General features: G+C 41.5%; 1 protein-coding gene across 1 annotated transcript in view; it reads right to left on the reverse strand.

Annotated features, from left to right (window-relative positions):
- LOC121576462 (zinc transporter 7) overlaps window positions 1–27,058 on the reverse strand; it is a 28,794-nt gene extending 1,736 nt beyond the window's left edge. The window contains exons 1-9 of the mRNA XM_041889622.1: window positions 26,882–27,058; window positions 26,189–26,290; window positions 25,643–25,756; window positions 25,110–25,197; window positions 24,764–24,896; window positions 22,365–22,523; window positions 20,972–21,019; window positions 19,470–19,605; window positions 20–110 (exon numbers count right to left, since the gene is read on the reverse strand). Of these exons, the coding sequence (XP_041745556.1) occupies window positions 20–110; window positions 19,470–19,605; window positions 20,972–21,019; window positions 22,365–22,523; window positions 24,764–24,896; window positions 25,110–25,197; window positions 25,643–25,756; window positions 26,189–26,290; window positions 26,882–26,961 (951 nt within the window). The 5' untranslated portion in view covers window positions 26,962–27,058. The remainder of the gene's footprint in view (window positions 1–19; window positions 111–19,469; window positions 19,606–20,971; window positions 21,020–22,364; window positions 22,524–24,763; window positions 24,897–25,109; window positions 25,198–25,642; window positions 25,757–26,188; window positions 26,291–26,881) is intronic.
- Window positions 27,059–27,559: the final 501 nt, after the last annotated feature.

Raw genomic sequence — 27,559 nt, forward strand, 5'->3', positions numbered from 1 at the left:
ATGGTTGTGCAGCACTTACCCTCTGGTAGCATTCTGGCAGGGCGTTGTCCAGAGAAGGCGGAGTTCGCTGCATCAGAATCCCGATGGACTCCCTCAGCAAGGGCACCACACTGGCAGAGGGTAAGGACGAAATGTCAGTTCAGCGTGACTTATTTACCCCAAACCCACACTTTCCTGTTAACACTCATATTAACCTGGCAGGCCCAGGGCCAAGGCATGCCAAGTCTGGCCAAAGTGATATCGTGCCACTGGGGCGGGAGCCAAGCTGAACGATATGAACCCTGGACAATGACAGAGCTTGTTCGGCAAGGCAGGTAGGTAGGGACCCATAACAATAACACAGGAGTGACAAATGTTAATTAGTGGAAACATGGGTAATATTTCTGCTCTAGGACTCTATTCAAGCCCCATCCGCAAGTTCAGCTTTACATCGTGATTGAAATTTAAAGGCAATGTTCCTGCTCTAGCAGAGACTGCAATAACGGTAAACGCTGCATATAAAGGCTAAATCGGAAATTACCTTTACATTTCTATTGCGGAATCTGTAACATTTCAGCTTTACAGATTGAATAGAGTCCCCAAGTCTCTTCGGTCCAACATAAACCTCTCAACTATATGGATTTCCTCACAAATGGCTGGCCTAGGTCAAATAGGGAGGGTTTGCCATCAAACCACCTAGCCATATCTTGCAGAGTTGGAAGTCACTGAAGCTGCTTTCAGAGTGCAGGAGAAGTGCTGTGCAGACCTTGCTGGCTACAGCTGAGACTACTAGCATAGTTGAACAGTGCCTTCGTGAGGCTGGACAGTGCCTTCGTGAGGCTGGACAGTGCCTTCGTGAGGCTGGACAGTGCCTTCGTGAGGCTGGACAGTGCCTTCGTGAGGCTGGACAGTGCCTTCGTGAGGCTGGACAGTGCCTTCGTGAGGCTGGACAGTGCCTCACCAGCCACTCTTGCTCCTTCCTTTCGTCTCGCGGCCAGTTTCAAAAAGCCCATCTCTGTCATGGCACGTTCCGCCAGACCCGTATTCCAAAGCCACAAGGCCGACCACCACGGCATATGTGAGCCATTAGAGGGTTTGGCGTCTTTCCCTGTCCCCAAACCACACTCCCCTCCATCATCCCTGAATCTCCCCCTACACCCCACTTGGTCCTTGTCAACGTGGGCAAAACTTTGCTCTTTCTCCACGTCTACAGTCTTCCTTGCACTACTGTACACATTAGTAACACTACTAGAACCAGCTCATCGGCATCATTTTTTTATTTATTTAACTAGGCAAGTCCATTAAGAACAAATTCTTATTTACAATGACGGACTGTGGGGACGGGGCCGGGGATTAAAAATGAAAAGAAACAATGTAAGACAAAACAGACAAAAGACACTGACAACAACAAACAGTGTGTGAAGTAAAACATGCTTCCTTACATAAGGCAACGCAAACTAGTGACAACTACATGTCTCAAACTATCCATTTGTCCTTTGACCTCCTCCAGGGTCACCAGGTCCTGGAGTTTTAGCCCTGCTTGGTTCTGATTTTCGGGACCGTTAGCATAAAATAAGATTGAGATCTGACCTTATGTGTTTTCATTTCGAGCTAGAAGACAGGATAGATAAAATGGCAGTTTTCCTAAAATGCCCTTATAAATAAGAATGTACCAGTGTTTGAGCCTGCTTGTTGCTAGTCTACTGTACATTATTCAGCTTTGCCTTTGATGAGTCTGGTCCAAATGTAGCAAATGTCCCCCTACCCTACAATCCACCACGTAATTATGAAACCAAAGACGGATATGGAAATGTTATTTGGAAGAAATGTCCCCTGTAGCTCAGTTGGTAGAGCATGGCGCTTGCAACGCCAGGGTTGTGGGTTCGTTTCCCACGGGGGGCCAGAATGAAAATGTATGCACTCACTAACTGTAAGTGGCTCTGGATAAGAGCGTCTGCTAAATGACTAAAATGTAAATGTAATATGGCTGATGAGAGAAGATAACCTTTCAGAGGACATTTGAAGTCTGGAACAACTTCAAATCAGCAAACGGACTTCTACTGCACTAGTCTGAAGCCAAACAGAATATGTAGAACAATAACTGTGTAATTGTCATAACAGCCATGACCTTTTTGTTTTCAGTGTCATTTTGTAATAACTTGGAAACGCCAAACAATAATTCTCAAAACTGTCCTTGAATTGCAGCTAAATTAACAAATTAACAACGTTGTCTGTATTGTACTTTTAGAATAATAGCTTACTTGGTAATACAGAAGTTATGATTATGAAGTTATGGGCAGCCATTACAGAAGCTTTTATTTGTGCCAGCCTGACGTTAACAGTAATGAGGAGCCTTTTAGTGATCCATACATTTCCTGACTGCTCAGCACTGCTGGCCAGTAAACTGTGGTAACACATTTAACAATTCAGCACACACAAGCGGTTTGTGTAATATGTGTGGTGTACCTTGTATTCTACTGTGGAAGAAGCCAATAACCTCGGTGTATTAAGGCCATAATGTATTTCTTGAAAAGTCATTATTTTCGTAGTCAGGAGCTTGTGTCTCTTCTTGTTTCGCCTCATGATTTGATTCAAGAAATGTAGAATGTAATTCATACCAGTAAGTCATGTAGAAATATTTGTATTCTGTTTTCCAGAAGTACCATTCTCTTCAATCATGAAGTTGCATTGAATTTTTTTATTATTGAATCAAAAACTAGTTAACATTTTCAAATTCATAACATTCTGTTAGCCCTTTGTGCTTAAATGTCTGCTAAAATACAAATGTTCATGTAAAGTTACATTATTTATGACCTACTCAGCGGCCTCCATGTTTGCCAATGCTCTGGACAATCATCTGAAAACAGGAAAGCTCCCAGCACGAGGGGATTGCCCTGCTCTGACATCATACTATTGTTCCCAGCCTTCCTGTGTAGCTGACTAGAGGCAACATCATGGACTCAGTCACCAGAGGCCCACATAGCTAAGCTTAATCATAATAATATCATAACAATATCATAATAATTCATATAGCCCCTTTAACCTTAGACTTAAAAGCGCCTTACATTGTATTGAGTTATGTTGCCACATTCACTACCAATGTGTAAAACTACCAATGTGTAAAACTACCAATGTGTAACACTACCTTGGGGCAATTCCACGGAGTCAGACCCACATTCCTCAATGCCTCGGAACGAACAGTCTTGGAGTTTAACAATAAAGCAAAACATAGGGCGCTCCACCATGACAAGCCCAGAAGAAAAACAGGCCTCCATCAAGCAGATAACTGCCGGTCTCAAGGTAACAGACCGTTAATTAACATCAACACATTTAGCATCTCCTGGCTTCCACGCATAGCCTACAAGCCACTGATGCTGAACTTTGGAACATCTACATTTAAAACAGTCTAATAAATCCATGTAATGTAGCCTACACCTTCACAATAAATCCATTATGTATTTTAGACAGGTCTAAAGAAGCATGATATGAAGAAAATGTAGTCTATTTCAGAAGAACAGAATAGCATACTCTGAGTTGTCCTTATGTTAGGTCCTGATCTGGTTATGCCATATGGCTGTGGGCTACACTAGTTCATTTAGCAGACAAGATTTGTTTAGAATTCCGTGGTATTATTTTATATAATTTTATAGTATGAAGAATACAACTGAACAAAGCTGAATAAAATAGAAAGGATATTTTCTCCAAACGATTTTAGGGAGTGCGCACATGCGGCTATTCTGTTTTGAGCGGTTAACAAAGAAATAGGTCCTCCTATATGCTTAATTTAGAGTTATTCATGGAACTTCAGTTGTTCTACAAAACGTTGGGCTATATGTTTTGATTTTGAATACATTGTAAGGCTGCATGATGCGACTAATGATGATTTGAAAAAAGTTGCTTGAAAGGCATGAGCTCTGCTTTGTTTTTTTGCGCAGGCTGTAAACACTTCATCCGTCTCTCATTCACAATTTGACAAGCACTTGATAATGCCTCAAATTTCCCGGCGACGTCGCCTTTGTGTGGCCGTGATGCCACCTAAAAAATCCATGCCTTTTGCGGCCAGCACTCCCTGAGTGCTACGTGCACCCGAAGCACCTCTCACGCACATGGCTCTCCATCACGTGATCGGGTCTTACTCACAGGCTACAAGTGAAGACAGACACATTGGGGATGCAACTGAGAGCGTCCTTATCCAATTCCGAGGTGCATACTGAAGATATTGGAAGAACTGTCCACATTTACTTTTCGTCAGCCAACAAGATGAGTAGGCCTAACAAACAGGAAAAGCACTAGCCTATGTTAATCTACTATCCCCCATAGTACAAAGGTTGACCTATTCTATTCATAGTCTGGTACAGTTGTGGGATGCGATATATCGCAAATTAATACAACCACTAGCATCAAAAAACCTTTTTTACGCAATGAGGCTGACGCAACAGTTCAGAACGTTTAGCTTAAAATGTTGATAGACTAGACTATTAGGCTATTTCTTCACATTATAAATGCAGCAATGCGCATACGCAAAGTGGGCTATAAGCGCGAATGTTCCAAAATGCAATCAATTAGCAGGATAACACTGTTCTCGAAAGTGACGGCAAATGCGATTATGCATGTATTGCTTTATTATAAAGGTACATTTTTATGGTGAAAATGATCTTCCCCAAACTTGAAACTCACACGCTGCTTATGTATACCAGTTAGGCTCTACACCTGTTGTAAAGCGGGTTAATGTACTTAATTTTAAGAAGTTTTTTGGCCACTTTAGTTGTGATACAAACCTTAGCAAAACATATAGGCCTATGGGCTAGGCTCCATGACGTGTGACTATGATTCGGGAAAAAAGGCATTGTTTCTTGCCTTACGCTGGGCATCATTCACAAATGATAGGCTTATATTGTCACCCATCAGACTATTCTTGATTCAATCTTGTCTTTACATATACTAAATAATATATGTGTGAAATTTGTTTTGATTTAGAATGGACCATTATCATGCAACTGTCTCGAAACTGGGGCAGGGGAAAAAAATACATGTAATCTATGCACTTAAATAGCGAATGGAGGACACTTTTCCCGTGGTTCATTTTCATGCCAGTCAGGTAGGCTATACTCCTGCTGTAAAGAGAAGCAGTATGCTTAATATCAGGAAAGTTGAGAAATAAACACAGTACCAGTCAAAAGTTTGGACACACCTACTCATTCAAGGGTTTTTCTTTGTTTTTACTATTTTCTACATTGTAGAATAATAGTGAAGACATCAAAACTATGAAATAACACACATGGAATCATGTAATAAGCAAAAACGTGTTAAACAAATCAAAATATATTTCATATTTGAGATTCTTCAAAGTAGCCACCCTTCGCCTTGATGACAGCTTTGCACACTCTTGGCATTCTCTCAACCAGCTTCAGCCAACAAGTGCTCAGCATATGTGGGAACTCCTTCAAGACTGTTGGAAAAGCATTACTCATGAAGCTGGTTGAGACAATACCAAGAGTGTGCAAAGCTGTCATCAAGGCAAAGGGTGACTACTTTGAAGAATCTCAAATATAAAATATATTTTGATTTGTTTAACACTTTTTTGGTTACTACATGATTCCATGTGTGTTATTTCATAGTTTTGATGTCTTCACTATTATTCTACAATGTAGAAAATAGTAAAAACAAAGAAAACCCCTTGAATGAGTAGGTGTGTCCAAACTTTTGACTGGTACTATATAGTAGGCCTAGCCTATAGTAAGCTGATGGGATCCTCTTTTTAATAGAGGCCATCACTCCGTTTTCTCACGCAATTGCATAGCCTATAGAAATGCTGCGCAACACAAGCTCATGTGCTCTCATGAAGTGTTTGATTTTCGATTACATTTGCATTGATGTCAGAGTGATTAGAGGGACAATAGAGTGCTGAGTACCAGGCAGTTAGCAAGTTTGGTAGGCTACTAATGACCATCAGCAGCATCAGAGCTTGGAGAAGCCTAATTACCGTGACTAAATGGTCACATGGAATTTGACTGCCTTCATGACTCGTGACCGCTGGTGTGGCGGTAATACGGTTACCGCAACAGCCCTACCTCCATCCACACATTCTGAATGGAAGCATATGTTCATCGTTACATTAAAAAAAAGGGACACAGACCCACCATGAATAAAGTGGGCTGAAAAGTTAGCCATTTTGAGAAGGCAAGATGGATACATAAATAATCTCAGACGTAAGGCCTTGAACATGATACTGACCAAAGCCACTGAAAAGAGGAGGATTAGGCGAAATAAGAATTCTAAGGAACAAGGAAACCTGTTATTAACGAAATGGAGAGCCAATGGCAATGTAGAACATGTGGGTTAAGCATGACATGCTAGTGTAATCTCCGCCCCACAACTAAGACCAACGCCTCTATCACAAGTCCCTCTGATTGAAAGGAGCATGTGAAAACCTGTTATTACTGTCGGCTACACTAGGATGGTTACATTAAACAAACGGGGGAACGAGGGAGACAGGGGAAGCAGAAGCTCCTCTATGGGCCCCGTGTAGCTCAGTTGGTAGAGCATGGTGCTTGCAACGCCAGGGTTGTGGGTTCGTTTCCCACGGGGGGCCAGTATGAAAAAAATAAAAACATGTATGCACTCACTACCTGTAAGTCACTCTGGATAAGAGTGTCTGCTAAATGACTAAAATGTAAAATGTACATTGTCTTCCAAAAAATGTCATTAAAAAAAAAACTGCACATTTTAAAGAAATGACCCCCCCCAAAAAAGTGAATTCTGGTAGTTTAAGAGCTATTATGCATTAACTCCTTGAGTCAAGAAAACGTAAGGGAACAAAGAATGAAAGATTGAACAATGTAAACATAGCGTCTATGTGACCATCAGAAATGGGAGGGCTTTCACAGTGGTAATGTGGAAGAAGGGTTCCACATCTCCCTCGGCCATTACCTGACCTCGTGCCCCGGCCTGAAACTTCACATTCATTACCTGCCAAAACAATGTCTCTACTGCCAAGTCCAGTTCATGACAGGGAATTATGGAACAGAGGTCAAAAGGTAAGAGTAGGCCTTTTTGACTAATTATGTCGTTACAGTGGGTATAGAAGTGACTGAAATCTTAGAGAATGCTTTACATTTCTATGAGGGACTTGTTCATTCAAAAATATAAAAACAACAAGTAAAGAGTTGGTCCCATGTTTCATGAACTGAAATTAAAGATCCCAGAAATGTTCCATACGCACAAAAAGCTTCTTTCTCACAAATTTGTTAACATCCCTGTTAGTGAACATTTCTCCTTTGCCAAGATAATCCATCCACCTGACAGAAAACCCTTGAATGAGTAGGTGTGTCCAAACTTTGCTGTGTATATATATATATATATATATATATATATATATATATATATATATATATATATATACTACCTTTTCAAAATAACATTTTTTGTCCATTAAAATAACATTGATCAGAAATACAGTGTTGACATTGTTAATGTTGTAAATGGCTATTGTAGCTGGAAACGGCTGATTTTTAATGGAATATCTACATAGGCGTACAGAAGCCCATTATCAGCAACCATCAGTAGGCAGAGTTGCAAAGAAAAAGCCATATCTTAGACTGGCCAATACAAATAAAAGATTAAGATGGCCAGTCTGAGATATGGCTTTTTCTTTGCAACTCTGCCTAGAAGGTCAGCATCCCGGAGTCACCTCTCCACTGTTGACGTTGAGACTGGTGTTTTGCGGGTACTATTTAATGAAGCTGCCAGTTGAGGACCTGTGAGGTGTATGTTTCTTAATCTAGACACACTAATGTATTTGTCCTCTTGCTCAGTTGTGCACCGGGGCCTCCCACTCCTCTTTCTATTCTGGTTAGAGCCAGTTTGCCCTGTTCTGTGAAGGGAGTAGTACACAGCGTTGTACGAGGTCTTCAGTTTCTTGGCAATTTCTCGCATGGAATAGCCTTCATTTCTCAGAACAAGAATAGACTGACAAGTTTCAGAAGAAAGTTATTTGTTTCTGGACATTTTGAGCCTGTAATCGAACCCATAATTGCTGATGCTCCAGATACTCAACTAGTCTCAAGAAGGCCAGTTTTATTGCTTTTTTAATCAGCACAACAGTTTTCAGCTGTGCTAACATAATTGCAAAAGGGTTTTCTAATGATCAATTAGCCTTTTAAAATGATAAACTTGGATTAGCAAACACAACGTGCCATTGGAACACAGGACTGATGGTTGCTGATAATGGGCCTCTGTACGCCTATGTAGATATTCCATAAAAAATCAGCAGTTTCCAGCAACAATAGACATTTACAACATTACCAATGTCTACACTGTATTTCTGATCAATTTGATGTTATTTTAATGGACAAAAAAATAATTGCTTTTCTTTCGAAAACAAGGATATTTCTAAGTGACCCCAAACCTTTGAACGGTAGTGTATATAAATATGTATGTGTGTGTATGTGTATGTGTATGTGTATGTGTATGTATATATATATATATATATATATATACATACATACATATACACAGTGAGGGAAAAAAGTATTTCATCCCCTGCTGATTTTGTACGTTTGCCCACTGACAAAGAAATGATCAGTCTATAATTTTAATGGTAGGTTTATTTGAACAGTGAGAGACAGAATAACAACAAAAAGATCCAGAAAAACGCATGTCAAAAATGTTATTCATTGATTTGCATTTTAATGAGGGAAATAAGTATTTGACCCCTCTGCAAAACATTACTTAGTACTTGGTGGCAAAACCCTTGTTGGCAATCACAGAGGTCAGACGTTTCTTGTAGATGGCCACCAGGTTTGCACACATCTCAGGAGGGATTTTGTCCCACTCCTCTTTGCAGATCTTCTCCAAGTCATTAAGGTTTCGAGGCTGACGTTTGGCAACTCGAACCTTCAGCTCCCTCCACAGATTTTCTATGGGATTAAGGTCTGGAGACTGGCTAGGCCACTCCAGGACCTTAATGTACTACTTCTTGAGCCACTCCTTTGTTGCCTTGGCCGTGTGTTTTGGGTCATTGTCATGCTGGAATACCCATCCACGACCCATTTTCAATGCCCTGGCTGAGGGAAGGAGGTTCTCACCCAAGATTTGACGGTACATGGCCCGTCCATCGTCCCTTTGATGCGGTGAAGTTGTCCTGTCCCCTTAGCAGAAAAACACCCCCAAAGCATAATGTTTCCACCTCCATGTTTGACGGTGGGGATGGTGTTCTTGGGGTCATAGGCAGCATTCCTCCTCCTCCAAACACGGCGAGTTGAGTTGATGCCAAAGAGCTCGATTTTGGTCTCATCTGAACACAACACTTTCACCCAGTTCTCCTCTGAATCATTCAGATGTTCATTGGCAAACTTCAGACGGGCCTGTATATGTGCTTTCTTGAGCAGGGGGACCTTGCGGGCGCTGCAGGATTTCAGTCCTTCACGGCGTAGTGTGTTAGCAATTGTTTTCTTGGTGACTATGGTCCCAGCTGCCTTAAGATCATTGACAAGATCCTCCCGTGTAGTTCTGGGCTGATTCCTCACCGTTCTGAGATTAGGAGCACTCCCTTTAAGAGTACCTGTATAAAAGACACCTGGGAGCCAGAAATCTTTCTGATTGAGAGGGGGTCAAATACTTATTTCCCTCATTAAAATGCAAATCAATTTATAACATTTTTGACATTCGTTTTTCTGGATTTTTGTGTTGTTATTCTGTCTCTCACTGTTCAAATAAACCTACCATTAAAATTATAGACTGATAATTTCTTTGTCAGTGGGCAAACGTACAAAATCAGCATGGGATCAAATACTTTTTTCCCTCACTGTATACTGGAATGTAAACTTGCGAACCTGTCACGTCTCGACCACTACCTCCAGAGGTAGTGCACAACACCCCCCTCTAAGCAGGGCAGTGTAAACACAATTATCTCGCTGAGCTAACAATCTCAGGGTGTTTTCACACTAGATGTGGATGGGGAGCTGATCGTGGACTATAGGAGAAAGAGGGGAGAGCATGCCCCCATCCACATCGACGGGGCTGTTGTGGAGCGGGTCGAGAGCTTCAAGTTCCATGGCATCCACATCACTAAGGACTTAACATGGTCCACAAACACCCACACAGTCGTGAAGCGGGCACGGCAGCGCCTTTTCCCTCTCAGGAGGATGAAAAGATTTGGCATGGGCCTTCAGATTCTCAAAAAGTTATACAGCTGCCCCATCGAGAGAATCTTGACTGGCTGCATCACCGCTTGGTATGGCAAAGTGTGGTGCGGACAGCCCAGTACATCACTGGAGCCGAGCTCCCTGCCATCAGGCGGTGTCAGAGGAAGGCCCGAAAAATTGCCAGACTCCAGCCACCCAAGCCATAGACTGTTCACTCTGCTACCGTCCGGGAAACGAGACAGCTTCTACCCCCAAGCCGTAAGACTGCTAAATAGCCAGACTGCTAAATAGCCAGACTGCTAAATAGCCAGACTGCTAAATAGCCAGACTGCTAAATAGTTAATTAATGGTACCCGAACTATCCGCAATGACTATCTTGCACTGATCCTAGACTTTATAAAAAACATTCACTCCCACACAAAATCCTCACACATTCACAAACACTACATATGCACACATACACCACACAAACCGACACAACACAAACACACATAATTTGCTGCTGCTACTCTGTTCTTTATTTTACTCTTATTATCATCTATCCTGATGCTTAGTCACTTTGCCCTGCCTTCATCTACATATCTACCTCGGCACATTGATCGAATACTGGCACTCCCTGTATATAGCTCCATTCTTGTGTATTTTATTTTATTCCTCATGTTATTTTCTATTTTATTTTGTATAATTTTTTTTGAACTGCATCGTTGGGATAGGTTCGTAAGCAAGTATTTCACTGTAAAGTCTACACCAGTTGTATTCAGCACATGATAAATACAATGTAATTTATTTTATTATATTTTAACTAAATGCAATCTATTTGCTTCAAAAATGTTAGTAGGTATATCTAGCTGTCCGATAACACGTTCTGATGGAATGGCTTGTCCTGCACTTTGTAAAAACCCAGAGTGCATTAAGTGAATGTCAAAAAAAGAGCTTGGTTCCTTTCTAAACATAGCAATGTGAACGCAAAGAGGACTCAGACCACAAAATAGGTGAAGTGAACTGGCAAAATAGTTCAAAGGCAAGGCAGTATGAATACAAAGAGAACTGAGTTATTTGGCAATTATTATTTTTTACCCCAGAGTTCACTTTAAAGAGGACTGAAATCTGTTCTTTTAAAGAGGACTATGTAAAAACACGTTTACATTAAAAACTGGAATAGCATTTTCCTTATTTTTTTATTGAGTTTTTACCTTAAATTGTAGCATTCAGCTACTGCCAGCACGTTTGAGGACACAAAAAGCATTTTGTTTAGCTAGCTAGTTTGCTAGCTAACGTTACCTAGCTGTGTAGCCTATATTATAATATGAATGACACTGTATGATAATGTTACTGTACTTTTAAATTCTTATGGGAGGTGTTAATAGTTCATTATTGATATGCTAACGTTACTTAATCATGAAGCATGTTGTTAATGTTAGTTAGCTAGCTAGCAGGCGTTAGTTGTGTATTGTCAGCTAACGTAATGTTTACAGACAAGAAAATAAACCCTAATTGTCTGCACATGCTTGTGGATTGTTGCATTATTCAAGAGTGTAGCTAATACGGTTTGGTTGTATTATTCAATATTGTAATATATGTTTTAGAAGAAAATTTGCTCTGACTGTTAAATAGTTTGTGCTTACTGGCTAGTGGCTACTGTGATATTTACGGTCAATTTGAGCTGCAGTCGCATTGCCAGTCACAACAAAAGGTAAGGCAAGGATGTAATGTGAAATGAAAAGTAGACATCTCTTTCACCACTCTGCTCCTCAGACTCTCCATCTCTCGGAGTGAGAATAGGGCCATAGTCATCCACATTTCAGTGAGCCAAATCACCATCCTTTTTTGGGCCGACTCTTTTCTCCGTGTATATCAATGATGTCGCTCTTGCTGCTGGTGACTCTCAGATCCACCTCTACGCAGACGACACCATTTTGTATACATCTGGCCCTTCATTGGACACTGTGTTAACAAACCTCCAAACGAGCTTCAATGCCATACAACACTCCTTCAGTAGCCTCCAACTGCTCTTAAACACTAGTAAAACTAAATGCATGCTCTTCAATCGAACGCTGCTGGCACCCGCCCACCCGACTAGAATCACTACTCTCGACGGGTCTGACCTAGAGTATGTGGACAACTACAAATACCTAGGTGTCTGGTTAGACTGTAAACTCTCCTTTCAGACTCACATTAAGAATCTCCAATCCAAAGTTAAATCTAGAATCGGCTTCCTATTTCGCAACAAAGCCTCCTTCACTCATGCTGCCAAACATGCCCTCGTAAAACTGACTATCCTACCGATCCTTGACTTCGGCGATGTCATTTACAAAATAGCCTCCAACACTCTACTCAGCAAATTGGATGTAGTCTATCACAGTGCCATCCGTTTAGTCTCCAAAGCCCCATACACTACCCACCACTGTGACCTGTACGCTCTTGTTGGCTGGTCCTCACTACATGTTCGTCGTCAAACCCACTGGCTCCAGGCCATCTATAAATCACTGCTAGGCAAATCCCCGCCTTATCTTAGCTCATTGGTCACCATAGCAGCACCCACACGTAGTCTGCGCTCCAGCAGGTATATCTCACTGGTCATCCCCAAAGCCAACACCTCCTTTGGCCGCCATTCCTTCCAGTTCTCTGCTGCCAATGACTGGAACGAACTGCAAAAATCTCTGAAGCTGGAGACACTTATCTCCCTCACTAACTTTAAGCATCAGTTGTCAGAGCAGCTTACCGATCACTGCACCTGTACACAGCCCATCTGAAATTAGCCCACCCAACTACCTCATCCCTATATTGTTATTTATTTTGCTCTTTTGCACCCCAGCATCTCTATTTGCACATAATCTTGCATTCCAGTGTTAATACTAATTGTAATTATTTTGCACTATAGCCTATTTATTGCCTTACCTACATAACTTGCTACATTTGCACACAGTGTATATATATTTTCTGTTGTATTTTTTTACTTTGTTTTATTACCCCATTTGTAACTCTGTGTTGTTGTTTTTATCGCACTGCTTTGCTTTATCTTGGCCAGGTCGCAGTTGTAAATGAGAACTTGTTCTCAACTGGCTTACCTGGTTAAATAAAGGTGAAAAAATAAAAATAATAATAAAAATAAATCCCCAAAGGCCTTGATTAGTGCTTGTATTTACATAGCACGTGCTAATTTATTCACGCCTACCTTATCTGGTTTCCAGGCTTTCACCTGGAGTCATTACCCAGCCTTTGGCTGCTTTTCCTCCAGCAGGAAGAGAGGCTCATCAGCCTGGCTCTTGGCCCTACATGGGGTCCCAGCAAACCCACAGGGCCATAGAGAGAGAACCAAGGAGCCTGGAGGGGCCTCTAACCACTGCTCTCCAATCACTAATCACAGGCTGTGCAGACTGTTCCATCTGTCCTTAGCAGCCACCAGGCCTTACATTTTACATTTACATTTTAGTCATTTAGCAGATGCTCTTATCCAGAGTGACTTACAATTAGTGCATTCATCTTAAGATGGCTAAGTGGGACAACACATCACAATCGTATCAAGTACATTTTCCCTCAACAAAGTATAGTGCCTTGCAAAAGTATTCATTCCCCTTGGCATTTCTCCTATTTTGTTGCATTACAATCTGTAATTTAAATGGATTTTTATTTGGATTTCATGTAATGGACATACACAAAATAGTCCAAATTGGTGAAGTGAAATGAAAAAAAAAACGTGTTTAAAAAAATTCTAAAAAATAAATAACGGAAAAGTGGCGCGTGCATTAGTATTCATCCCTTTGCTATGAAGCCCCTAAATAAGATCAATTACCTTCAGAAGTCACATAATTAGTTAAATTTCCCGAGTGGCGCAGTGGTCTAAGGCACTGCATCGCAGTGCTAGCTATGCCACTAGAGATCCTGGTTCGAATCCAGGCTCTGTCATAGCCGGCCGCGACCGGGAGACCCATGGGGCGCACAATTGGCCCAGGGTCGTCCAGGGTAGGGGAGGGAATGGCCGGCAGGGATGTAGCTCAGTTGGTAGAGCATGGCGTTTGCAACGCCAGGGTTGTGGGTTCGATTCCGATTCCCACGGGGGGCCAGTATGAAAAATTAAATAAAAATAATGTATGTACTCACTAACTGTAAGTCGCTCTGGATAAGAGCATATGCTAAATGACTAAAAGGTAAATGTAAATAAAGTCAACATGTGTGCAATCTAAGTGTCACATGATCTCAGTATATATACACCTGTTCTGTTGCAGAGTCTGCAACACCACTAAGCAAGGGGCACCACCAAGCAAGCGGCACCATGAAGACCAAAGAGCTCTCCAAACAGGTCAGGGACAAAGTTGTGGTGAAGTACAGATCAGGGTTGGGTTATAAAAAATATCAGAAACTTTGAACATCCCACGGAGCACCATTAAATCCATTATTAAAAAATTGAATGAATATGGCACTATAACAAACCTGCCAAGAGAGGGCCGCCCACCAAAACTCACAGTCCAGGCAAGGAGGGCATTAATCAGAGAGGCAACAAAGAGACCAAAGACAACCCTGAAGGAGCTGCAAAGCTCCACAGCGGAGATTGGAGTATCTGTCCATAGGACCACTTTAAGCCGTACACTCCACAGAGCAAACACGTTTGGTATTCGCCAAAAGGCATGTGGGAGACTCCCCAAACATATGGAAGAAGGTACTCTGGTCAGATGAGACTAAAATTGAGCTTTTTGGCCATCAAGGAAAACGCCATGTCTGGCGCAAACCCAACACCCCTCATCATCCCGAGAACACCATCCCCACAGTGAAGCATGGTGGTGGCAGCATCATGCTGTGGGGATGTTTTTCCATTGGCATGGGACTGGGAAACTGGTCAGAATTGAAGGAATGATGGATGGAGCTAAATACTGGGAAATTCTTGAGGGAAACCTGTTTCAGTCTTCCAGAGATTTGAAACTGGGACGGAGGTTCACCTTCCAGCAGGACAATGACCCTAAGCATACTGCTAAAGCAACACTTGAGTGGTTTAAGGGGAAACATTTAAATGTCTTGGAATGGCCTAGTCAAAGCCCAGACCTCAATCCAATTGAGAATCTGTGGTATGACTTAAAGATTGCTGTACACCAGCGGAACCCATCCAACTTGAAGGAGCTGGAGCGGTTTTGCCTTGAAGAATGGGCAAAAATCCCAGTGGCTAGATGTGCCAAGCTTATAGAGAGATACCCCAAGAGACTTGCAGCTATAACTGCTGCAAAAGGTGGCTCTACAAAGTATTGACTTTGGGGGGGGTGAATAGTTATGCACGCTCAAGTTCCGTTTTTTTTGTCTTATTTCTTGTTTGTTTCACAAAAAATATATTTTGCATCTTCAAAGTGGTAAGCATGTTATGTAAATCAAATGATACAAACCCCCAAAAATCTATTTTCATTCCAGGTTGTAAGGCAACAAAATAGGAAAAATGCCAAGGGGGGTGAATACTTTCGCAAGCCACTGTATTTATCAGCAAAGTCAGTGCTAGTGGGAAAAGTTGTGTTTTAATTTTTTGGGGTGGAGGGGTTCAGGTCTTGACCAAGGCGCACACACAGAAACACACTGGGACAACCCAAGGCAAACACACAGGTGTGTGTGGACGCGGCGAGGGGTCTGTGCTGCTTGGTCCTGTACAGTTTGTGCAAACGGCAAAGGGTTCTTCCAAGTATGGCCATTCAGGGGGGATGGGGAAGCTGCCCCCTCCCCTTAAATTGTCCTCCAGCCTCCAAATGTGGTCAGTGTCAGCAAAATAAAACAGAACAACCCACTGTCCTTCTGCCGGTACAATAACAAAGAAGAACTACACTCCATTTCACTGGGTAATCAGAGAACTACACTCCATTTCACTGGGTAATCAGAGAACTACACTCCATTTCACTGGGTAATCAAATAGTAAATGATATCTGTGTGCCAATATTGTATGAATCTTGAATCCCACAATCAATGATGGCCATTCCATTCCTGAGGCGAATATAGGTTACTTCAAGTAATTACACGTTCTCTTTCCAAATCGCTCGCTTTGACTTCTGGAATTAATTCAACACTCTTTCCAGTGCTAAAGCATTTATCAAGATATCACAATACGAGGCCCCAAAGTAACTTCACATAGAACTTAAAACTTACAGGAAGGTGATTAATCTCAAAACAAAATCAAATATTCACAGCAAAACATGACACATACCAAGGCCCGTGGAAAATGTATCTCCGAACCCACACAACAATCTGAATGGGGGACAAAATGGCCACAAAGGGGAAATGTTTTCAAATCCCTGGTTGACAGCCTCCCTCCCTCTCTCTCTTTCCATTTTCTCTCATCCAGCCGATTAACAAACACAAGCTCAAACATTCTGAAAATAATAGCCAAAAACCAGCTGCAGATTAGGTGCTTTTACAACGTTGAGATTAACTGTATGTTTTTAAATCTGTTTATTTTGGGGCCTACATCTGCTTCTCACTGTTTTGTCACATTTAATTGCTCCTCCCCCTTTTTATTCTTCCCTCACTTGTCCCATATCACACCTGTATTAAAATGTGTCCTTTACAAGCCTCGCTCTTGCTCTGTTCCAAGAAGAAATGCAACATGCTGTAAAATAGGCCTAGGTGGGTTCCTTTGTCCTTACTGTCCAACATGTGAACTGTTAATTTGTTTGCCTTTCACGGATGGCTATCGAGAAAAACTTGAGGAAAAATGCTTTGGCTTAAGTTTCAATGACACAAAACCCCCCTCTGGCAGAGAAAGAAAAGGGGGAGAAATTCACACTCAAGGATGGCTTTGTTCACACATATTTAACGGAACAGTCACAGATTACATTCCAGAGAGGAAGAATTTACTCAAACAGTATGAAATAGAGAACAAGTCTACCAGAGAGGCTGTACTCACTGAGTTTATCATTTGCATAAAGGGGCCCTCTCCCCGACCGCTTTGTCCCTACTGTACAACTTCAACAGAGGACAGTGGCACACCAAGGAAAATCACCCTAAAACACTATGGAGACTACTCATTCCTTTTCCTGCCCTGGGTCTCAAGATTCATTCAAGTCCATTCCTCACCAAATAAATCTTATTCGAGCCTCTGGACTTCAGCAGTTTAGCAATTCCATCAATCACTGGGTAACAAAATATGAAAAGCAAGATATATTATTAAGATGCCAAAATGTCACCTCTCGCAGGGCCATACGCTGTCTAAAAGTTGGGCTACAGCACCTTACACTGTCTCTGTTGGGAATCAAGGAAAAATGATGTTGGGCTGAAACCTGATGTAATGTTGACTTCAGCTCCCTAAGTCAGATATAGGCTACACAGAACTTCCCAATCAATGCTGGGCAGCTTTAGGGCTGGGTTCAATCCATATTGCTGAAGATCTGTGTTAAAATGTAAAGGTCATTTCCGATTGAGCCGACATATGCAGCATTTACTGTGAATGCAGTCTCCGCGAACGAGGGAACACTAAATTTAAATCAAGCTATAACGCGGATCTTCCGCAATACTTCAGCGATACGGATTGAATCCAACCCTTTGTGTTCAGAACATGAATCTTACACAGCATAAACAAGTCTACTTGGCAGCATCTTGGCAGTAAATGTTTGAAGAACGCTACAAAGCAGGACAGAGAATGATTTCTGGGATGCCATATGTTCTGGGAGACACAAAGATACCTTACAGTGAAGGTGGCAGCGTTTGAGAAAGATGAACAGCGGCCAGTTTGAAGCAGTGCGACAACATGCCTGAATGCATGCAGGCCTTCTCTGTCATTTCATCTTGTTCTGCAGCACCAGGAGCAGTGGGTCTACGGTGAAGACTGATCCACCACTAAAGAGTAGGGACGGGACGACACCAGTATCGCGATACTCGTTAGTATCGTGGCAGGGAAACCAAACACAAAACAAATTTGACTTCTTTAGGAAAACAGCCCTAATGTTGGAAACAAAACTTCATCATGTTGTCATCCAGAGTCAAATGTATTTATTTTGCAAGCTATAGCACACAATATTTTACATACAGCAGGTTTTTAAAGGACTGTTGGATTCTAGCTTGAAATTTACTTATTCATGTTAACATACTAGAACTTTTGATTACTTTACATGTATAAGGAATGTATATGTTGGGGTCAATGAAGGATGGATAGGAAATTAGGGGAATTAAAAGTTACTGAGTGAGACAAGGGGAAATACAGAAAGTTAATATTCTGTTTCTAAGGAGGGAGGCAAAGGGCAACAGTCTAGTTTCAATTCCTGATAAGGCAGGCCATCTGTGGAACTATGGAGGAGCGAGGAATTCGGCTCGAGGTCATGTCAACAGTTGAATTGAGGAGAAACCTCTGGGAGGGGGGCCAGAGGGGCCCACCACAACGACCCTCCTACTACAGTCCTATCTCACACAAACATACATACATTTCACGCCCACGAAGGTTCTAGCATCCGTCAGGGCCATGACTACACCAGTGAGAGGAACCAATTACGTTCCTGACTAGCTACAGAGATGTTTTGGCTGTCTAGATGTGTAAGGAGTTGACCCCGCCTAGTAGGATAAGAGCGTCTGCTAAATGACGTAAATGTGCCCTTGAGCAAGGCACTTAACCCTAATTGCTCCTGTAAGTCGCTCTGGATAAGAGCGTCTGCTAAATGACTAAAATGTAAATGTAAAATGTAGGAGGGTATAAATATATGTGTTTGTGTAATCATGCTTTGTCTTTGCAGCTGTATGACCCAGTGGGTGAATAAACTTGAGCTTTTTGTAGTCGTCCATTTGAGTTTTTACTCTGTTTGTTCAGAACCTAACAGGACCAAAGAGTTTGGTCTGCTTCGTGTTTTCATTTTAGCCACTGAAAAAACATCGTAATACTGGTATCAGCACAGCCCTACTAACGACATTTAGCTGAATACGAATACCTATATTCAATGTCATGGGAGAAGCCAGTGTGCAATATTCCTTGGGTTCGGCTCTACTTGTGGAGCAATCAATGGATGGGGATTCTTGTGAAATTTCTCTGGAGTTCTCTGTTGTTACCATGGCAAGGCGAAAACAATCAAAGTGAACAACACTAATCACAACTATTGGGCCATGTTTTAAGAAGTGTTTGCACTAGTGCAAAAATCAAACAAACAAAGGTTATATAACCTAAAAGGTAAGAGAAGGTCTGTCCTGGTTTGAGCTGTACTTAAGGTATTTTATTCCATCCTGAAGATAACTCTTCCAAACTGTACTGGTGAAAACCCTTTCTAAATCTAGCCCTGGGTGTGTGCTACTTTCCTGCAGAAGTTTGACGATGGCCTTCAAGTTTCTCTTTTACGGGAATATCTGTAAAATGAGTGTGTGACCTGTTGGGAATTGTACTACTGTGTACGGTCATCTCACCTGACTCCGATGAGAATGGAGATGCACATGGAGCAGATGGGGTCAGCGATCATCAGGTCATACTTCTGCATCAGGATGGCTGAGATGATCACTCCCACGCTGCCCAGAGTGTCGGCTACGATATGTAAAAACACCCCTGCAAAACAAGATTGGTTGTCATAAGTATTTCATATCATCCTTATCTACAAATAATTTGAAGTCTGTACAAGTCCCGCAAGCAACACAGGGCAGAAGTTTAAAAAAAAACGTACTTTTTAACATTCATGCTCAAGACATAAGTATTCCGACTTTGGAAATCAAGCCACTGTAAGAAGGTGGTCAAAGACTTTCGTTTTTTAACCCAGTTGAGCAGGAGGTTGATTTGTACTGTATGTAAGGTGCAGCTCTGATTCTGCTGTAAGAGCGCTGGACTCTCTTCCCTTGACTCTGGGCTGACATTTTTATAGGCTAAGACAGTGAAATCATATTAATTGCTGCACAAAAAGGTTTTAGCCTCAAAACCTTTTCCAGGTGTTTAAAGGGGCACTTCAACCAACAATGATCATTTGCTACTGTGCCTATAACCTATATTTTTAATTTGGGGCATTTTCTGAAGCCCAATCTAGTACTGCAATTGCACAGGAGGCATAATATTACAGTGACACAGGACCTTTGATGTGGCAAGGTTTTAGATTTTTGGTGAAAACTGAAGATGAAAAGGAATGTTGGAGGAATTCATTCCATGCCAAAAGTACTGTGCACTTTGTGAAGGGAAAACACAGTACTTGACAAGATATATCAACCAACCTCCTGGGATAGACTAGCTTCATAACAATTAAACCCAAAGCAGAGGAAAAGTCCTCAACCAATGGCTAAACAAGGACAGGGGTTAAGTCACCTTTTGCACTGTCACCTCCCCCTTTTCTTTCTCCCCTCCCCCTCCAGAGCCCCCTTTGCCACCCCAACTTCTGTGTGGGCCCAGTGTTTACCCTGAGTAGGCCTCCCAAAGGCCCCATTCTTTCTCACTCTTCATTTCTCTCTATGTGCTTGGTGAAAGGGACAAACTACTTTCACTTTTCAGCCCTTTCCCATAGAAGCCTGGACAAAGCGATTTAAAGTGACAGTGCTCCTGGATTCTTTCTCAGATGTAATTGGTGCCTTGAATGTTCCCCCACCAACGTCCCATATAATCTCTCACCATTTCAAATGTGTTGGCTGCGATGTTAGAAATACAATCAAACAGATAGGCCTACAAAAAACCTTACATCTATGTATAAAAGGGAGATATCAAATTGAGACAACACATATTCTTCTCTTGAACTGGATGAAAATTCATGACTACAATCTCTCACACTACATTATCGCCCATTATGGAGGTGACGGATGGTGGTGTACCGACGTAAGCACATATTTTAAGTTAAAAAAAATAAATAATTCTGTGCGCAGTATACATACAATAAGTGAACAAATATGAGTAAATTGCTGGATTATGCTATGCATCAAGTCATTTCAATGTTCAGTACCTTGCAAAATCTGTTTGCTGGAGCCCTTGCCTGGTGTGTGCAGTTCATCTGGAATAAATAAATACATGCATTAAATACAGCAGACAATTAGTATTAACTATAGAAAACAGGGCGAACAACAAATGAGATTTACAACAGCATTTCAACTGCCTGCATAGGTTCAGCGAGATGTCTGCTGGGACACAATATATATTTTTTATTTAACCTTTATTTAACCAGGAAAAGCCCATTGAGACCCAGTCTATTTTTCAAGGGAGACATGGCCAAGAAGGCAACAACAATGAATACATTACAGAATTAAAACATACAACAATACACAAACACATACATAATAATAAATGCCATTTAGCAGACGCTTTTATCCAAAGCGACTTCCAGTCATTATGTATGGGTGGTCCCGGGAATGGAAACCCACAACCCTGGCGGAGCAAGCGTCATGCTCTACCAACTGAGCCATACAGAACCATGGCTGAAAGGTGAGTGAAGTGCTGCCACACACGCTTAAAGTGCCAGCTCACATGTCAAACTGTGTACCAAGCAAAGACTGATTGTGGTAAAAGTGACAGACAACAGTGAGTGAACCGTCAATAATTGCTCACACTGAACAATCTAATAAACAGCTAGCTCCCTTGCCCCTACATCTTTGAGTCCCGCTTGTAGAGCTGACAGGATTTGGAAGGTATCAGCAATGAGGCAATAGTGCCCCCTAGCGTTGTAGGCAAAGAGTAATTTTCCGCTAGAGGGCCACTAATTCATTGTGTACAGAGCTTTGAAAGCGCAATCTGCAGTTCAAACAATAACAAAGCGACTGATTAGGTAAATAGCTGAGGTATGGGGCTGGAAAAATGTGACCACTCAAATTCATAGACAGCTATGGATGAAAGGACTGACCATCCATGGTAGCAAAATTATAGTTTTAACCATGTTGAGGCTATACAGTGTTTGTTTACAATTGTGTTGTTTACAAGCAAAGGGGTAAAACAAGCTAATATTTGGGGTACGACAGTTGAACTAAGCTCACGAAGCATTTATAAGTTACACTCCAAGAATCATTGGGTATCATTAATTTAAAAAGTCCAGAAACTGATGTAGCAACCCATATTGCCCCTTTAATGAGCAATCAACAAAGACCGGGGTAGGAATTGATTTGGGATTGGACCCCTAAATAATGCCAACACATTGAGAAGCAGAAAACTCATTAAAATGCTGGTTGCTGCATATTCATACACTGCATATTCACTCTCCTCAAATGTTTTGTGTATTTACCTAAATGGGGATAAAACATTGCAACCCACTGAAATAACTACCAAGTCTAGAACAAGAGACAGGATAATTATTTCACACTGCATTACAGGCATTCTGTTTTCTGTGCCAGAAGGTGTTGTGGTCTCACCGTGGCAGTGGGGATCATCGTGGGAGTGGCCGTGCCCTCCGTGGCTGTGCCCGTCTCCATGGCTGTGCCCATCTCCGTGTTTGGACTCGTGCCCATGCCCCCCATGGCTGTGTCCGTGACCCGCACTGCCATTGAACAAAGAGTGGCTGTGGCCGTGACCTGCAGAGATAGAAGACACAGATTATTATCATTATTACTATTGTTACTATTACTATTACTGAAGTGGACCAGTTTATTCTTGTGCACAAACACCTACAGCTAAATCTGTGTCAGGAGGAAAACATTCTACTGAACATGAAAGGTGAATGAGAATACACTTGGCCTTGGTGCTCTTCTATTCAGGGTGCTCCCTGCTTGAGGAAAGTGTTCAGCTAATTAACTTGACCAAAGCCATACTAGAGTAAATCTCCTCGGAGAGACAGAAGAACGGAACCAAAGAAGGTGGAGTGAAGGTGAGCACCAGAAGCAGCAATGATGTTTGCTGAACGGTGGAGTGAATGAATGGCCATTGCAGAGGACGTAGGCAGGGCAAACCCATTTTGGTGATTTCTGGTATATCATCAAAATAAAATAGCAGCAGGTTTTTGGACAGCAGTTTGTACCTGATTAAGTACAATACCAATGGAAATTAATGTTGAAAGTTCAATTTATATTCCTAAAACTGAAAATTATGCTATCGCTGCTTCCTGTTGACAAGGCATCTAGATAAATATTAATTAATTAATATTAATATGCCATTTAGCAGACGCTTTTATCCAAATCGACTTACAGTCATGCGTGCATACATTTTTTGTGTATGGGTGGTCCCGGGGATGGAACCCACTACCTTGGCGTTTCAAGCGCCGTGCTCTACCAGCTGAGCTACAGAGGACCACCCATACACAAAAGGTTTGAATGAGTCCAAATCAATAACCAATATGCAGAAACAGTTTGTGATGTATTGAAAACAAACTGTACTATCTACACATACATGTGCAACAATAGTAATCATATTACTAGCATTTTTTATTTTATTTTTACAAGCACCTTATAAAACTGCACACACACAAAAAAATGGTTGTTTTGACAAGTGGCAACAAATCACCGATATTGATTAGGGGGGAACAGGTTGAATGCTGTTGAAAATAACAACATCTAATGGAAACTGGAGATGTTTTTTTACATCACTGTTTAGAGAACAACCTGCAGAAGACAGTCAGCTACACTTTGGAGTGATGCATTTGGATTTGGGGGTCGCCAAAACGGAAAGATATCACGTTGAAATCAATTGCGCAAGAGGGGGAGATGAGGTTGCACGTCCTGTTAAAACTAACACAGCTCAAAAACCACATGGATTGTAGAAGCAAGCTAGCTACATTTTGATTGTGTTGCCTTTTGATTCAAGTGGGTCGCCAACGCGGTAAGTGTAACAAAACACCTTTTTTGTTAATCACTTCTATCAATATAACACTGAAATCAATAGCACGGGGGGCAATGTTTGTGGTGTAGCGCTGTTTAAACTAACACTATTCAAAGGCCACAGGGAAACTTGGAATAACCTATACATGGTTGGTTAGATGAGAACTTGTAGAAGGCTTATATCTAGATTTTGGAATGTTGGATGTTGATTTCGGGAGGCTGCCATCACGGAAAAGGGAACAGACCATTTTTTCTGTTAGTTAACTTCACAACGCGGCATAGGATATCAACAGTGACAACGGTTGGCTGCTATTTAAGTGATAGTTTGATTGTCAAATCCATGTATTGTTGTGTGGCTAGCGACTTTTATAGATGGACCAGCCCAAACTTTTGGTACCATTTCATTAACGCGTTTTAAGTCCTGTGCATCCCGGCACGTGACAAAATCAATGGCACAAAACCAAAGATATTGATCTGTTTTAAGCAATCAATCTTATGTCATCGTGATGACTGTAAACTGTTATACTAACATCACCAATCTGAGGTAAAACAGGTAATTCCACTACATTTTATGGGGAGAAAATTCAAGCGTGTGTAAGGTAGTAACACAAACTGTCCACATTAGGGAAATTAGAACAATATAGAATAATTTAATCTGGCAAAAGAATTAGGGACTTGGGAAAGAGAGAGAGGTACTTGGGAGAGAAAGAGTAGAGAGAAAGCCAAACAAGTGAGCCTTGGGAGGATTTGAGTGAACAACTTGGGGGACCGCCAAGTAAAGGAACCTTAGGGGGAAAAGGCAAATCACCTCATGGCTCCACCCCAATACTATATGCTTTTAGACCTAGCATAGAAGCGCAAGGTGGAAGTACAGGAACATTGAAGAGAGAAATGATCAGGAAAGGAGTGACCACTTGGCAGAGTGTGAGGATTAGGGGAACATGTAGTGATATGGAGGTGTAAAGTGACACTGGAGAGAGAGAGGGATGTCCTGGTCTTACCTTCATCACCTCCGTGAGAGTGGCCGTGGCCCCCGTGCTGGAACACAAAGATACCCACCAGGTTGACCAGCAACCCAGCGACGGACACGGGTAGCAGGCGATCGTGATTCACGTGTGGCGGCTCCAAAGCCCTCTGTCAGAAGCAGCAGGAGACAAGACCAGTCAAACAACATCACAAGGATGTTATTCAGAATTGATCATCTTAAATAAAAGGTAGATACAATTGTCAATTTGAGTTAAATCACATTGTCCGGTATTGTCTAAGCACTAGGCCCATGAAAATAATTCTAAATCAACCTGGTTTCATTATGTTATATGATGAAAATGATTGTGTTCTGTGGCATACCTCTACGCCTTCTGAGAAAATGAAGAAGGCAGTGAAGATGAGGAACAGGCCATTCACAAACCCCGCCAACACCTCCGCCCTCACATACCTGAAAAACACAACAGATGACAAGAATGAGAACAGTACACACAGGTAAACAATAAAGGCTAATCACCTATCCAAATACCAATGGGATTTAAAACAGCTGCACCACCTTTGTTACCTGAGTAGCAATACACACATCCAAATGTGTACTGAAGGTAGGGCTGTGAGTCATGGAATTTTGGATGACTTATTTGTCAGTCAAATGACCACCGTTATAATCGTTCGTATAGTAAAAAAGAAAAGAAAAGGGCAGCACATTTTCTCCTCCGCTCCTAATGGTCAGTGTGCCCTGTTTTTGGTAAGCCATATGCGGGGGACGGGTACTTGAGTGCTCGTATACATCAATTAAAACATCTTAAAAACGCCTTTCGATACTGCTATAGCAAAATATCAAACCACCCACGGGTCATATGTTTGACACCCCTGGTCTACATTGATCGCATACGTACCCATATGAGAAGGAGTCATTCGACCTCCACCTGGAGATCACTGAGGCTGCAAGTCCGGCTAAAAGTGCAGTGCAGTCGAAGAACATGTGAAAGGAATCTGATATCAAACCTAAACTGAGAGCACAAAAAAACAGACCTTTTATGAATGACTAAGTAATGGCTGATAAAACAATATATTTATTCTTGCACATATTAGTTTTAGCTAGTTACTTGTCTATGGAAAGACATACATTTTATGATAGTGACATTTTAACACTAGCCTGGTGGACCAGACAGATAATCAGCTGGTTATAGGCAATTTGAACACGTTGCAGGTAGGATGTCCTGGCAGAAATTAATGCACAAACAGATGTCAAGCTGAATAGAAATTTTAATACACAGGGGAATAGCAATTTTCTCTAACTACCTAAAAAATATATAGTTTGTGGTGCATTCCCACTGATAGGGGCAGTGCAAGCAACGGCTATGGCACAATACTTTGACATACGTGGCACATCCTGAAATAAGAGTTGCGTGTGTTTCGATTGATATACGGTCAGAACTTACCTGTTACTCCATATGCCGTACGATAATTCCACAAAAGCAAAGGACAGATTCAGACAGAGAAAGAAAAACAAATTGCGTGATGTTTTATCAGATAGGATTGATCTGAAAAATAAGAAATTGCACTGAGTTAGAATCCCAGCTGATGAAAGCCGCAAATTAGCGCGAGTTATCAACCAAGCTAGCCATGCGCTAATCACAACATTCGAGCATATTGCTGGTATAGCAGTTTATGAATGAATAGTAGCTATGTCAAATATTGTATCAATTTTGCTGTACAAACATGTTGACCGCACACAAATATTGAATATTATACAACCCCTCTAGGTTAGATATTTGAGTTACAACTAGATAGTTAAGTAAATCGGAAGTAGCTAACTTCCAGCTGTGTTGGCTAGAAATTCATTCCTGCATCTGATGCTAGCTAGCCAGCTACTGTATCCTAGGCATATTTTTGTCTATGTAGCTAGTTAGCTGACAACAAATATATCTCTCGTCAGCAACCAATGTGGATGGTAAAGTAGCTAGCTAACAAGTCCATTCTGTTTCAGGAATCTAACGTTAGCTTACTAACTAGGTCGCTACAGCATCATCTATGGCATAATTTTCAGATATCTGAATTGGCATAGATTCAAAATAGCTAGCTAACTAAAACATAAAACGACAGTACGAACACAAACAAACACGACAATTTACCTGAACCATCCTGAAATCTTGGCGAGGAGGTTGAATTTGGCTGGCTTGTACTCGTCGTCTTTTATACATAATGGTAACATTTTAGCAGTCCCAGATTGTGGCAAACTAGCTAGCGACTGTTGGTTTGTGCTGCAACCACCAACTCAGCTCCTTGCCAAGGAAATGAGACATGCATCCGGTCAATAGAGGGCACTCGCGCTGCCAAATATTTTTTAGTAGGTAGTAGGGACCATGATACAGGTCAAATAGATTAATAAGGTGGATAGGTTTTGAGATATATTCTAAAATAAAGCCAATTATATGTTGTTGTATGGACACAGTAGCCTATCCTATATTCAGGGGTTCTGTTCCCCATCAGATACTACTGCTACCCAGAATCCTTCATTGTAATAGAAGGCTCTGCTGCTCCCCATCATATAGATATCATCCCAACTTTCACCATCACATCAGAAACTGTTCTTAACCCTGAGTAGGCTACATTACCCTGATTGCACAATAGTGCTTACAAATGCAATGTCACTACAAAAACTAATAAAAAATGTGTTTATCCTGTGTCGCACAGTAATTTCTGATTTAATTCAACAAAATAATACATTTACTGTAATATAAATGAAAAACATACATTTTAGTCATTTGGCAGACGCTTTTATCCAGAGCGATTTACAGGAGCAATTAGGG

Source organism: Coregonus clupeaformis, chromosome 11 (genome assembly GCF_020615455.1).
Source record: "Coregonus clupeaformis isolate EN_2021a chromosome 11, ASM2061545v1, whole genome shotgun sequence".
In the NCBI taxonomy this organism is placed as follows: domain Eukaryota; kingdom Metazoa; phylum Chordata; class Actinopteri; order Salmoniformes; family Salmonidae; genus Coregonus; species Coregonus clupeaformis.